Source organism: Gadus morhua, chromosome 4 (genome assembly GCF_902167405.1).
Source record: "Gadus morhua chromosome 4, gadMor3.0, whole genome shotgun sequence".
Taxonomy (NCBI): domain Eukaryota; kingdom Metazoa; phylum Chordata; class Actinopteri; order Gadiformes; family Gadidae; genus Gadus; species Gadus morhua.
Genome location: NC_044051.1, coordinates 41,364,444 through 41,377,883, shown reverse-complemented (window position 1 = coordinate 41,377,883; position 13,440 = coordinate 41,364,444). Strand labels below are relative to the sequence as shown.

Below are 13,440 nucleotides of genomic sequence, written 5' to 3'. Positions count from 1 at the left end.
CGTCGCAAAAGCAGCGCGTCCTTTGTGCGAGGGTTTTCCGACCCTCGCGTTTCTCCCCCAGCACCCGACGTCGGTGGAAGCGCCCTCATTGGCTCATACTGACGGGCGAAGGGGGCGTGTCCTTTCCCCCCCAGGTGTTCCAGGGCCGACTGGATTCGCTGGCCGTGGCGACCATCAAAGCCCTGACCACCGTGATGCACAAGTCTCCGGCTGCCAAGGTGCGTCCCACCACGACGCACGGGCCCCTACCCTACACGAAACTGTTACATTGCGCCGTTTTGAAGTCGTTCGAAATGTTACTTCGCGCTGCATTTGTTTGTTTTTTTGCTTTGACATTTTTAAAACGACGTTTGTTGGGGGAGTTGTTCCAAATAATCAAGCGAGGGGTTGGAGCGCAAAGACGGGGATCAGACGTTAATCGACAGAGCTTATGAAGAGTGGGGGGCGGGGATGTCAAAGACCTCGTCCACCCAAGATCAGGGGACGGGGTTGAATCCCAACAGGTAATATCAGACCCCCCCCCCCCCCCCTCTCCCTTTGACAGGAAGTGTTCAAGGAGCGGATCGGCTACAACCACCTGTACGAGGTGCTGGTGTCCCTGGGCCAGCCGTCCCGGCACCTCCTGAAGGAGCTCATGAACATGGTGAGAGTCCTGGTCCCTTTACCCCCCCCCTTCATGTGTCTGTCCATAGGAGACGCCTGCCGTTGTACCCGCTGTGTCTCCATGGTACATTGAAGTTTAGGATACGGTGTGGTGTCCATGCATGCTATCAGTGTTCAACATTCGGTATAAGTTGAGTGTTCTTCTTTCTCTGTGTTTGGGACTTTTTCAGGATGGTTTTAAGGGTTATCTATGGGATGTGTTTTCATTCAAATATGTTTATTGAGAACCAAGTATGGCCAACGTACATAATAAAACCCAGTCTAATAAAAGGCCAGACACCAAAATAATTAAGCAAACCACAAACAGAAAACACGTCCAAACCGATCAGAGAATCTGTTTTCTAAAACGCGTCGTGTTTCATCCCCCCCCCTCCAGGCGGTGGAGGGCGAGCACAGCTCGGTGGGCCTGCTGGGCATCAGCAACGTGGAGCCCCTGCTGCTGCTGGCCCAGTGGCTGCCGGAGCTGGACTCCCCCGAGCTGCAGCTCTTCACGGCCGACTGGCTCCGCCGCCTCTGCTGCCTCGACCGCCGGACGCGCGCCGTGTGCGTCAACGCCGCCATGCCGCTGCGCCTGCTCGCCACGCTGGAGCGGCCCGGCCGGCTGCACCGCGCCTCCGCCGAGAGCCTCCTGGCGCTGCTGGGGGCGCTGGGCGCGCAGTCGCTGGGCGCCGCCGAGCTGCGCGCCTTCCTGCGGCTGCTGCGTGCGCCGGAGGCGGGCGGCGGCGGCGGCGGCGGCGGGGGCGGGGCCCACCCCTACGTGGGCGCCGGGCTGCGGGCGCTGCTGACCATGGTGCGGCGGCCGGGGCTGGAGTGCGCCATGCAGTACTTTGACCTGTCGCCCGGCATGGCGGGCGTGGTGGTGCCCACGGTGGCGCGCTGGCCCGGCGCGGCCTTCAGCTTCCTGGCGTGGCTGTCGCTGGACCAGGAGCAGCTGGACACGCCGGGGAAGGGCGACAAGAGGAAGCAGCTGTACAGGTCGGCCGGGGGGGGGAGGGGGATGAATGGACCGAGATGGATGGATGGATGGATGGATGGATGGATGGATGGAGATATGGTTGGATGGAGATGGAAATATGGAGGGATGGATGGATGGATGGAGATAAATGGATGGATTGAGATGCAGATATGGAAATGGATGGATTTATGGATGGATGGATGGAAGGTCGATTCACAGGATGGGACAAGGGGAGATTGTGATATGGTGTAATATCTAGAAATAAATATCTAGCCTAACATTTAAAAACGATATAAAAAATCGAAAGCAGAAATATGACGCGTTGAATACAAATGCCAACGGAATAATGGCCATGAATAAAACGCTAAGGAGAAGTTAAATAATAACTAAGCGAGGCAAACGGGCGCCTCAGTGCAGAACTAATATATTTTTTTCAAGATGTGACCTTCTGCTCACAGTCGAGCCTCCACCCTCCAACCCACAGCCTCCATCTCACACTGCTCTCTCCTGCAGCTTCTTCACCCCGGGCGGGACGGGCTTCGAGGCCTTCATCAGCTGGGCCGGGCTCCTGGTGGTGGCAGTGTGCACCAAGAAGGAGTACGCCACGGTCATGCTGCCCGACTACTGCTTCTGCGACTCCCTCTGGGTGAGTAGTTTAACCGGAGCCTAACTCGCCCTCTTAAGGATTGTGTAGGCCTGCATTTGGCAGGGATGACGTGATGATAACAATGCAGTCAAATACAGAAATACATGGGGAGGCTCCAACCCCAAGAGATTTTGAAAGGGAGGATCTCCTTCTCTCACGGGCTAAACGGTATTAATATCAATAGAACAGAAGGTAATCTGAGAGTCATGTTACCGGGATGTTACCGTGGGGTCTCGTTTGGATAAACATGAAGCGTAACCCAACACTGAAGTCAATTCTTCCCATCGGCGCCACCTCTGGTGAAACGCAGATCAAACGGCTCTCTCTGATTGGCTGATATTGGTCCCAGAGGAGGCCGGTCTACCGGTTTTATGCTGCTACATTGCTATTATATTGTAATCGCTATTGACTATTTAGTCGTTTAGCGGATGCTTCTCTCCCAAGCAACACACAAAGAATTCAAATAGGTGGGGGGTGAGGGCATCTTGCTCAAGGATGCAGACATCGGGAATCGAACCCAGGACCTTTATCCTTTTGCGGGCGACCCTCCCAGCCTGGATATTACCCTAACTACCCTCGTGTCACGTTTCAACGCCGGAGGTCGCCACCGTTGAAACGTGGCTCCACATGACCAAAGAAAACAATGGCTGGTGTTTGCATCCAGACTCTGGTACCAAACGTACCCTCGCCGCCTTAACACTGTGATGTCGTCTTCCCCCCCCCCACCCCGCAGCACAGCGTGGGCGTGGTCCACGTCCCGGGGAAGAGGCCCTTCGGCCAGAGCCTGGTCTACATCTACGTGGACGGGCAGCAGAAGCTGTCGGCCCCCCTCAAGTACCCCGTCATGACCGAGGTGATCCACGGGCACCGCGGTTGTCTCGTCCAATAGCGCGGGTCACTTTAGGACCCGGCTGGGGTCTATGTAGGGAGGCTGTAATGAACGTCGTTATAAAAGTAATCACGTGTTTGTTTTGGTCATCTGTTAAGCATGTTGTTTGACCCTGACGTTAACCCTTGTGTGACCTTTAACCCTGACGTTAACCCTTGTGTGACCTTTAACCCTAACCCTGACGTTAACCCTTATGTGACCTTTAACCCTGACCCTGACGTTAACCCTTATGTGACCTTTAACCCTGACGTTAACCCTTGTGTGACCTTTAACCCTGACCCTGACGTTAACCCTTGTGTGACCTTTACCCCTGACCCTGACGTTAACCCTTGTGTGACCTTTACCCCTGACCCTGACGTTAACCCTTGACCCCCCAGCCCTTCACCTCCTGCTGCATCGGCTCGGCGGGCCACCGCACCACCACGCCCCCGCCCTCCCAGATCCCCGACCCGCCCTTCCTGACCCCCACCACCCCCTCGGGGCGGACCTCCCTGGGGGGCATCCTGTCGTCGGCGGGCGGGGCCTGGGGCGGGCTGCTGGGCGGCGGCGGCGGCGGCGGCGGCGGCGGCGGCGGCTCGGTCACCAAGCTGATCTCGGCGGGCACCCAGGACAGCGAGTGGGGCAGCCCCACCTCGCTGCAGGGCCAGCTGGGCGGGGTGATGGTGTTCCACGAGGCCCTGCAGCCCGCGCACGTCAAGGCCGTGTGCAGCGCCGGTGAGCTGGGGGCCGAGTGGGGCGGCGGGGGGGGGGGAGGAAGGAGGAGGAGGAGGATTTGGACGTGGAAAAAGAAAAAGGAGACGAGGAAGGAGCTGTTGATGGAGGAGGAAGAGAAGAGGAGGGAGGGAGGGAGGAGGAGGAGGAGGAAGTAGGAGAAGGATGGGATGGTGGAGGGGGACGAAGAAGGAGCTGTTGATGGAGGTGGAGGAGGGGAAGGAGGAGGTAGGAGAAGGAGGTGGAGGGGGACGAAGAAGGAGCTGGAGATGGGATGGGGGAGGAGGACGAGGAGGAGGTTGAGAGGATGAAGGGTGAGCAGGAGGAAGATGAGACGAGAAGCAAGGTGGAGGGAGAACAGATCCCATTAATTTGGTCTCTTGGAGGGTCACGCCTCTTGAATCTTGATCCATGATCCCATGTGAATCCTTCACTGATTCATCTCAGAATACCCCGGTGTCTTTTCCCCGCAGGTCCCAACTGCATATCCCCCTTCAAAACTCAGGAGGCGGAGCTTGGCGACCTGTCGACCAAACTGCTGCTTCACTATTCGCCCAAGGTAACCACCAATCGGTGAACGGATCCATGAATGACCCGATCACAATGTCATTTCTGACACAACTCTGTGATGCAAAAAATACACGGGTGTTGTATCTGAAGTGGCGTGGTGTTGACTGTAGATGTACACTCCTTAGTTCCTGTGACGGTTCCTCGTTCCAGGGTAACGTTCCTGCAGTGAGAACAGTGCATGTATGTCAACTTGTGTCGGCTCTCTGCTCACTTCCCCCTTCCCAGGCGTGTATGAACCCCATCTGTCTGGATCTGTCCCCCAACCTGCTCCACGGGCGCCTGACCGGCAACAAGGTGGTGAACTGGGACATCAAGGTACTGAACCGCGCCCTGTGTGGATGTTAACCTGCTCACACAATGCATTGTAGCGGCACGATGTCAGCATCCCCATTAGCGCCCTCTGTTGGCTTGAATCGCCGCTACAGGTATAGATGTCATTTATTCTCGGACGGCAAATGTGGACCAGAATAAAAATGGTTTATCGAGAACAATTCCCTTGTGGATTGAGGTGAGGATGAATATTTTTAGATGGTTAATATCTGCAGGTGAAGAGGAACATCTCGTAAAAGAAAAAACAGTCGTACCGTTTTAACGGAGAAAGGCTCAGGGAGTCTTTGTGCTCGCTTTGGATTGGTCAGCGACCGCTTACGTCACGACGAGAGCGTTTTCTTTCAATGCTTCTCCAGATGTAAGGAAGGCTTGCTCCACGCCCCGCCTCTCGGCGCCTCTAAAACCCCTTTGTCGCCGTGCCAACAGGACATGATCAACTGCGTGGGGGGCGTCCACGTGCTCTTCCCCATCCTGGAGCAGCTGGCCCTGGTGGCCCCCGAGCAGCCCAGCGGAGAGGCCCCCCCGGGGCCCGAGCACATCAGCCCGGACGTGACCCCGCCGGGCGACGGCGACTGGGTCATCCTGCCCACCAACCGGGCCTCGGGTGAGTGGCGGCCCCCCGAGCCAATGAGAAGGGGTTCACTGATGGGTGCCTCTACCTACTCTTGTTTTTTCTAGCTACCTATTTTTATTTGATCCTATTTTATCTTTTTATCTTTTCACTTGTATACGTTCTTATTAGGGCTGTCAAGCGATTAAACAATAATGCGATTAACTCACGATTAATCGCAAATCTTTTTTCTATGCTAAATATCCCTTGATTTCTTTGTCCCATTAATTGTTCTCATTTTAATGCTCTTATCAACATGGAGAAGTGCATCGGCTTGCCTTGTGCAAATGTTTTTTTATTGATAACAACATTGGCATATACTGATCAAAACAGGACGATACAAAAAAAAGCCTACAATGCAATTAAACGATGAACATACAAACATGCTGCCTTGAACATAGCAGTCAGGCTACTGCTTCTTTGTTTTTGTTTTTAAATATAAATTTGCGTTAATCGCGCAATAAAAAAATTAACGCAGTTAAAATTGGTATGCGTTAACGCCGTTAATAACGCGTTTAACTGACAGCGCTAGTTCTTATTAAATGTGGGTTTTTTTAAGCGTTCACTCTTTAATGCGAGTATTAAGAAAACAATGACACTTCGTTAGATTTACGTTCAGCAGCGTTTAGCAGACCCTTTTATCCAAAGCGACTCACAATAAGAGCATTTGTCAGAAGACAGAGAAACGACTATATATATCGCTGTCGGTACAGTAAGGATGTTCATAGAAACCAATGCTACGCACGAACCATGGCTAGGCTAACCCATTGCCCCGTATACAACATGAGGGCTAGGATAGTATGCGGCAGAAGTCTACGTACTATTTTTAAGTGTCGTTCCGGTTATGGTTGTAAGGATGTGTGGATGAACGGTGTGTTTCCTGGTGTGTCTCCCCCTCGCTCCCCCCCCCAGAGGCCCGTCTGGAGAAGAACCTGGTGGCGTCCTTCCTGCTGGTGCTGAAGCACTTCCTGCAGAGACACCCCATCAACCAGGAGAGCCTGTTGCACGCCCACGGGGTGGCCTCGCTGGGCACGCTGCTGCAGAAGGTACCGTCTGTCTGTCTGTCTGTCTGTCTGTCTGTCTGTCTGTCTGTCTGTCTGTCTGTCTGTCTGTCTGTCTGTCTGTCTGTCTGTCTGTCTGTCTGTCTGTCTGTCTCTCTGTGTACCTGTGTACCTGTCTGTCTGTGTACCTGTCTGTCTGTCTGTCTGTCTGTCTGTCTGTCTGTCTGTGTACCTGTCTGTCTGTCTGTCTGTGTACCTGTCTGTCTGTCTGTCTGTCTGTCTGTCTGTCTGTCTGTCTGTCTGTCTGTGTACCTGTCTGTGTGTCTGTCTGTCTGTCTGTCTGTTCATTACCTGTCTGTGTACCTGTCTGTCTGTCTGTCTGTTCATTACCTGTCTGTGTACCTGTCTGCCCCCCCCCCCCCCCCCCCCCCCCCTCTAGTTGCCGGCGGGCAGCGTGGACGTGAGCGTGCTGGTGGCGGTGCAGCTGCTGGTGGAGCAGGTCACCTACGAGAAGAACCCCGCTCTGCTGCAGCAGCTCCAAACCCACCTGCTCTTCAACTGCAGCACCTGGAGCCAGGGGGACTTCCCCACCCGCATCGGTGAGGGAGGGGGGGGGGGGGTAGTGGTGGTGGGTGAATGGTTGTGGTGGGTGAGTGAGTGAATGGGGTGGGTGGGTGGCTGTGAGTGGGGGTGTGTGGGGGTCTGATGGGTGAGTGAATCTAAATCTACAATACAGCACCGAATGTAGGCAATAGAATCAACCACGGGCACAGCAATCAGGATATCAGTGACATGCAATTATTTACATCATTTCTAGTTGCATGAACTTTGTTTAGCCTACGCTTACTTCCAACGCAATTGGTTTTGTATGCTTGGATGCTTACAGGGAGGCAAAATTGTGTGTGTGTGTGTGTGTGTGTGTGTGTGTGTGTGTGTGTGTGTGTGTGTGTGTGTGTGTGTGTGTGTGTGTGTGTGTGTGTGTGTGTGTGTGTGTGTGTGTGTGTGTGTGTTGCTCTTCCCTCAATGTTTTTGTTCCTCTGTCGTGTTGTAGGTCACATCCAGTACATGTCCACCATCGTCAAGGACAACAGGAAGCAGTTCCGCAAAAGATTCGGCGTCCAGTTTCTGCTGGACACCATCAGAATGTTCTACGGGTACGGCGGCCGATAGCAGCCTTCGCTTTCCATCAAGTGCTTACACAATTAGTGCTACTATCCAAACATATTGAAACGATACAAATATAGAGAATATCAGGAAATATTTGCATTATTTTTGAGAAAAAATCAGATAAATATTTAGAATTATTTATTATGGATTTTCCCATGGAAAATATTTCTTGAATGTATACAAATATTTTGGGTATTTTCATGTTAATAAATAAGATAAAACACAAATTTCAAATTCATCATTGATGAATTCATATACAAACTTTATAAAGCTGTTAACGTCATCATCATCATTGACCGCATTCAACCAACAACTCTGACCTTCGACCTCCACGACCTCCCGAGCCACCGCCGTGACCTTTAACCCCTTTATCCCCCCCCCCCCCCCCCCCCACCAGGAGGAGCTCTTGCCGGGAGAGCGACATGAGCGAGGAGGACGTGGGCACGGTGCGCGTCTCTCTCTGCGGCCTGCTCAAGTACTACATCAGCAAGGGCATGTCCCAGGACGAGATGCACAGCATTCTGGGATACATCGCCGCCATCGGGGACGAGGAACAGGTGACCGGGGTGGGAGGGGCCGGGCTGGTGGGCGGGGGGGGGGGGGGGGGATAGGGAAGACAGGATATGGAAATGAAAGACCTTTTTCGCTGAGGTGTCGTCACTGGCAAATGACAATATGTGGCTGTCACATCTCAGCCAATCATTAGCCTCTAAAAGGAGAACAGGACCCTCCCCCTTCGCCCCATGACCGCCCCTTTAATTGAAAGGTTCGTTCTGGGACTTTAGCTGTAATTAAGACTGTAGCTGTAATTAAGGTTCGACAGGTGTGTCACATCAGTGCCTAATCAGTAGGGGACCGGGTCACCCCTTTCAGCCAATCAGAGGTTGATATGCAGTCATGTGTTTAACCTAGAGAGGGAGTGGTCCAATGAAAACCAAGTTGAGGTTTGGGCCCCCCTTTTAAAAGAAATGGACCAAATAGAAAACATCTCAGCCCAGTCTGAGGTCCTCTGGGAGTTCAGTGTTTCTAAATGGCTTGTTTGTTAATACTTTGTGACGGACTTGTAATGCACTCGGCCGTGTTCATATCAGATTACAGCGAGGAGCTAGAGCCCTGTTGGTCGGGTTTGGCTGCCTGGAAGTGGTGGACGACTTTATTCTTGTGCTGCGTTCAAGACGTCTCGGAAAAACCTGGTCCGACTTGTTAGGGTTTAATTAAACGGTCGTCCAGCTCGAAATTACAGGACACAAATTCGGGCAGCATTTCAGAGCTTCGACGTGACGTCAGCGACGTCCTCAAGCAGGGTGGCCTGCTGCGATACTGGCCATGAAATTATTAGTGTCTGTGGACGTTATCATTTGATCTGTAATCATGCAATATGTGTTTATCATTTATGTGTCGCTGTTCATATGGCAATGTGTGGAACTGAATAGTTATTTTACACAGTAAAGCGGCTGTCTTCGGCAATGAGCCACAAAACACAGAACTTTCTTCAGGCGTCCATGTTTCTGAACTGTCTGTGTGTGTGTGTGGGTGTGTCTGTGTGTGTGTGTGTGCCTCTGTCTGTGTGTGTGTGTGTGTGTGTGTGTGTGTGTGTGTGTGTGTGTGTGTGTGTGTGTGTGTGTGTGTGTGTGTGTGTGTGTGTGTGTGTTTGTCTCTCTGTGTGTGTGTGTGTGTGTGAGTGTAGCTGTGCTCCCTGCTGGAGCTGCTGATCGGTCTGCTCCAGACCAGCCCGGCCCGTGACCAGCTGGTGCTGCTGCTGTTCGAGGCCGGGGCGGCCGACTCCTGCTACGCCCTGCTGCTCAACACCAAGTACTCGGACCGCCTCCGGGAGCTGGTCTTCAAGGTGGGCGGAGCCCGGGGCTGGGGGAGGAGCCGGGGGAGGGGCTAGTGGGGGGGAAGTGGGAGGGGTCAGTGAGGGGTAGTGGGTGTGGTTAGTGAGGAAGTAGTGTGGTTACTGATTCGGATTATAAAGTGTTTTTTATACATATATATATTTTTTTTTTTTAGAAATATTGCATTAATTTGCCATTGTTTGAGATATTTAATGGATGATTCATTGAGACCAAAAAGTTAATTATTATTAATTATTAAAACGAGTTGAGAATGATAATAATTAACCACATACCTTTTAGGTAAAGCTATGTCATAAATAGACCCTAAAAGCAGCAAGATTAATTATATTATTATTAATTAACAAACATTAAACAAGCCAGTGTTACAATCCTGTGTGATGGAACCAGTACCTTAGCATATTCAAGCTTTAACATACCCGTGTCTAACCGTGTGTGCGTGTCTGTGTGTGTGTGTGTGTGTGTGTGTGTGTGTGTGTGTGCGTGTGCGCGTATCCGTGCACGTGTCTGTGCGCGCGCACATCCCAGCTGTTTGAGCGCATGCTGCGCTGCGACCGCGTGTACGAGCGCAGCAAGCAGCGTCTGCGTCTGCGCGAGGCGGGCTACTCCGGCCTGTCGCTGCTCTTCCCCGACGCACACCTCAACCCCAGCTTGGTGCGCTGCCTGCTCACCCAGGTGCTCCACACAGGTGAGGAGGGGGGGGGCCTCTGAGACACCAGCTAGCCCGTTCTCATCCCTGGTCCCTGGGTGTGGTTCCTGAAAGACGCACCGCAGAAGCGTCGACGCGTAAAGTATTGACGGAGATGGACGTACAATCAACTGCAGTGTCTGGGTTATTGACGCTATTGCAGAATTAAAATGTGCTGATCGTAGGTAGTTTGAGCACAAAACATGACAGAGATTCAAGAGTTAACTCTTCAGCAGAGCACACTTCTGCCTAATAGTGAATGCACGTTTGGTTTGGCCTTATACATTTGTACACAAACGATTTAAATCAAAGTTTATATCAATCTACATTTTGGTAGTACTTTTGAAACCAGGACAGAATAGTTACTACCGTGAAATAACGTAGTCGTACCATGCCAAATCTCAATGCCGATTATTCTTTAATTCAGTATGACAGTATTTTTCGCTCTTCAAACATGCTAATGATCAAATTAAACCTCATCCTATTAATTATATAAACTATGAAACACCTTTTATATTGTTCTCAAACACACAGAATAATTATGCTCCCTTATTCTGAGACTACGATTCTTTTCCATCCTAGATGAAGCATAGCATAGCAATTCCAGAATAACGTCTGCTACTATCTCATCCTATTAACCTCCGACCCCCGGCCAATAGCATTATGTGGGCCCTCTTTGGATTAATTAAATGAATAGCATTAGCTCTGGGTACACACACACACACACACACACACACACACACACACACACACACACACACACACACACACACACAACCTCCACGACCTGCACTTTCATTCTGCTAAAAGGCCCCTTTTGTCTGCTCTTGATTTCCCAAGACAGGGCTTAGTCGGCCATTTTCTCCATTGCCACCTCACCTCAAAACCAATTGCCATCGATCTCTCCCTGTGTGCGTGTGCGTGTGCTCGTGCGCGTGCGCGTAGATAATGTGGTGAACTATAAGGACCTGATGGCTCTGCTGCAGTTGACCCACCGGGCCAAACCCAGTGTACGACTCATCGTGTGCAAGAGGGTGAGGTGCACACACACACACACACACACACACACACACACACACACACACACACACACACACACACACACACACACACACACACACACACACACACACACACACACACACACACACACGACATTGCTATCAGAGATCTTATCCGAGGGCATTTACAGTGGGTGTTTTATAACATAATGACTTTGACCACCGTGGGCGGTTGATCATAATAAAAGAGTTCTCATCCACTCTGTAGAACTGGTCCACCTTTCTCAAGGCAAAGTGGCAAACGATGACGTAACGAAACCACTGATAGATATCAGTATGATCCTTTGTAAGTCAGAGAATGCAAATGACAACGGAGGCATACTATGTGACAAACAGGGCATTCATGTGTTGTGAAGTCCACAAATTGTAGCCAAGTACACGCATATTATATTCTCGGAAGCATTTGTGGAATGTGTTCCGATCTGTTTTGATGAGCTGTATTAGTCAAAAGCCGTCAGTAGTCGACCGCAGACTCTTGCTGCAGTGCGCCCCCTAGTGGCGTTTTGACGTTACTACAACCGAAAACGTTCAAGTGCGGACCACGGGGTTCGAACCCACAACCTTAGAACGGGAGTCAAACACGATCCTGCCCCTAATATAAGGCATGCGCCTGAAGTGTGTACCTTATGGACTGCATTCATCACAGACCTGACATCCGGGTGTCCCATTGGAAAAGGACACTCCTAGATAGTCACCCACAAAGAGATAACAAATACGGTAACGCAACAGCAGTGCAAACGTGAACGCACAAAGTCCCCCCCCCCCACCCCGGAGTGCTGACGCCCCCCCCACCTCTGCCCCCACCCCAAGGTGCACCAGCTGCTGCAGACGCAGCCCGACGCGGCGCAGCAGATCGCCCGGCAGCAGTGCTGGCAGGACACTCTGATGAGGCTCTTCCTGCGGTCGGGCGGCGGCGGCGGCGGCGGCGGCGGCGGTCCCGACGCCATCAGCAACTGCAGCCTGGACCTGGGCCGGTCGGGCGGGGGGGCGGCGCGCCTGGACCTGCCCCTGGAGCGGAGGGGCCGCGCGGGGAGCCGGGACCGCCACGGCGGCGGCGGCGAGGAGGACCGGCTGAGCATGGGCGACGGGCGCTCGCTGGACAGCCTGGAGAACGGCGGCGGCGGCGACGCGGTCTCGCTTCTGGACACGCCCTCCTCGGCCGCCGCCACGCCCCGGCCCTCCTGGGGCGCGGCGGGGGGCCGGGGCCCCGGGGGCCTCACCCTGGACCTGTCCCACGTCCAGGGCTACGAGGGCGGGGAGAGCGGCGGCAGCACGCCGTCGCCGCTGGACGGCGCCGCCAGGGCCTTCCCGGCGCCGGGGGCCGGCGGGGAGCGGGACGCCACACCGTCGCTCGGCGACGACAGCTTCCTGTTCAGCGACACCGCCTCGCTGGGGGAGTCCTTCAACGGCACGGAGGTGAGGCGCCGGGGGGGCGGGGGGGGGGGCTAGAGTGGGCCAGACCCTGGGTCAGCCTGGGGGGGGGGGGTTCTGTGTGTTAGCGCCCTGTGTGTTAGCGCCCTGTGTGTTAGCGCCCTGTGTGTTAGCGGCCTGTGTGTTAGCGGCCTGTGCGTTAGCGGCCTGTGTGTTAGCAGCCTGTGTGTTAGCGCCCTGTGCGTTAGCTGTGTTAGCGCCCTGTGCGTTAGCGCCCTGTGTGTTAGCGCCCTGTGTGTTAGCGCCCTGTGTGTTAGCGCCCTGTGTGTTAGCGCCCTGTGTGTTAGCGCCCTGTGTGTTAGCTGTGTTAGCGCCCTGTGCGTTAGCGCCCTGTGCGTTAGCGCCCTGTGTGTTAGCTGTGTTAGCGCCCTGTGCGTTAGCGCCCTGTGCGTTAGCGCCCTGTGTGTTAGCTGTGTTAGCGCCCTGTGCGTTAGCGCCCTGTGCGTTAGCGCCCTGTGCGTTAGCAGCCTGTGTGTTAGCGCCCTGTGCGTTAGCGCCCCGTGCGTTAGCAGCCTGTGCGTTAGCGCCCTGTGTGTTAGCGCCCTGTGCGTTAGCTGTGTGTTAGCGCCCTGTGTGTTAGCGCCCTGTGCGTTAGCGCCCTGTGCGTTAGCAGCCTGTGCGTTAGCGCCCTGTGCGTGCGCTAGCGGCCAGTGTTCCTCAAGGCCTCCTGTCCCCAGCGCGTGGACGAGGAGCTGTGCGGCATGCTGCTGGACACGGTGCTGTGGGTGATGTGGCGGGGCGTGGAGGGCTCGGACGAGGGGGCGTGGCTGGAGCGCGGCCAGGTGTTCTCCGCCCTCACCAAGCTGGGCACGGCCAATGAGCTGCTGATGCCCGTCGACCACATCAAGCTCCGGTTAGAGGAACA

The 13,440-nt window shown here is 53.8% G+C and overlaps 1 protein-coding gene across 2 annotated transcripts in view; it reads left to right on the top strand.

Moving 5' to 3' along the window:
* Positions 1-13,440, top strand: part of nbeal1 (neurobeachin-like 1) — a 57,796-nt gene that overhangs the window by 21,285 nt on the left and 23,071 nt on the right. For both annotated transcript variants that reach the window (XM_030355596.1, XM_030355595.1), the window contains 18 exons: positions 135-218; positions 545-643; positions 1,040-1,638; positions 2,132-2,264; positions 2,998-3,117; positions 3,531-3,867; positions 4,338-4,423; positions 4,660-4,749; positions 5,191-5,368; positions 6,287-6,420; positions 6,815-6,974; positions 7,427-7,529; positions 7,940-8,099; positions 9,230-9,388; positions 9,924-10,083; positions 11,029-11,117; positions 11,955-12,560; positions 13,253-13,428. In XM_030355596.1, coding sequence (XP_030211456.1) covers positions 135-218; positions 545-643; positions 1,040-1,638; positions 2,132-2,264; positions 2,998-3,117; positions 3,531-3,867; positions 4,338-4,423; positions 4,660-4,749; positions 5,191-5,368; positions 6,287-6,420; positions 6,815-6,974; positions 7,427-7,529; positions 7,940-8,099; positions 9,230-9,388; positions 9,924-10,083; positions 11,029-11,117; positions 11,955-12,560; positions 13,253-13,428 — 3,473 coding nt within the window. The remainder of the gene's footprint in view (positions 1-134; positions 219-544; positions 644-1,039; positions 1,639-2,131; positions 2,265-2,997; positions 3,118-3,530; positions 3,868-4,337; positions 4,424-4,659; positions 4,750-5,190; positions 5,369-6,286; positions 6,421-6,814; positions 6,975-7,426; positions 7,530-7,939; positions 8,100-9,229; positions 9,389-9,923; positions 10,084-11,028; positions 11,118-11,954; positions 12,561-13,252; positions 13,429-13,440) is intronic.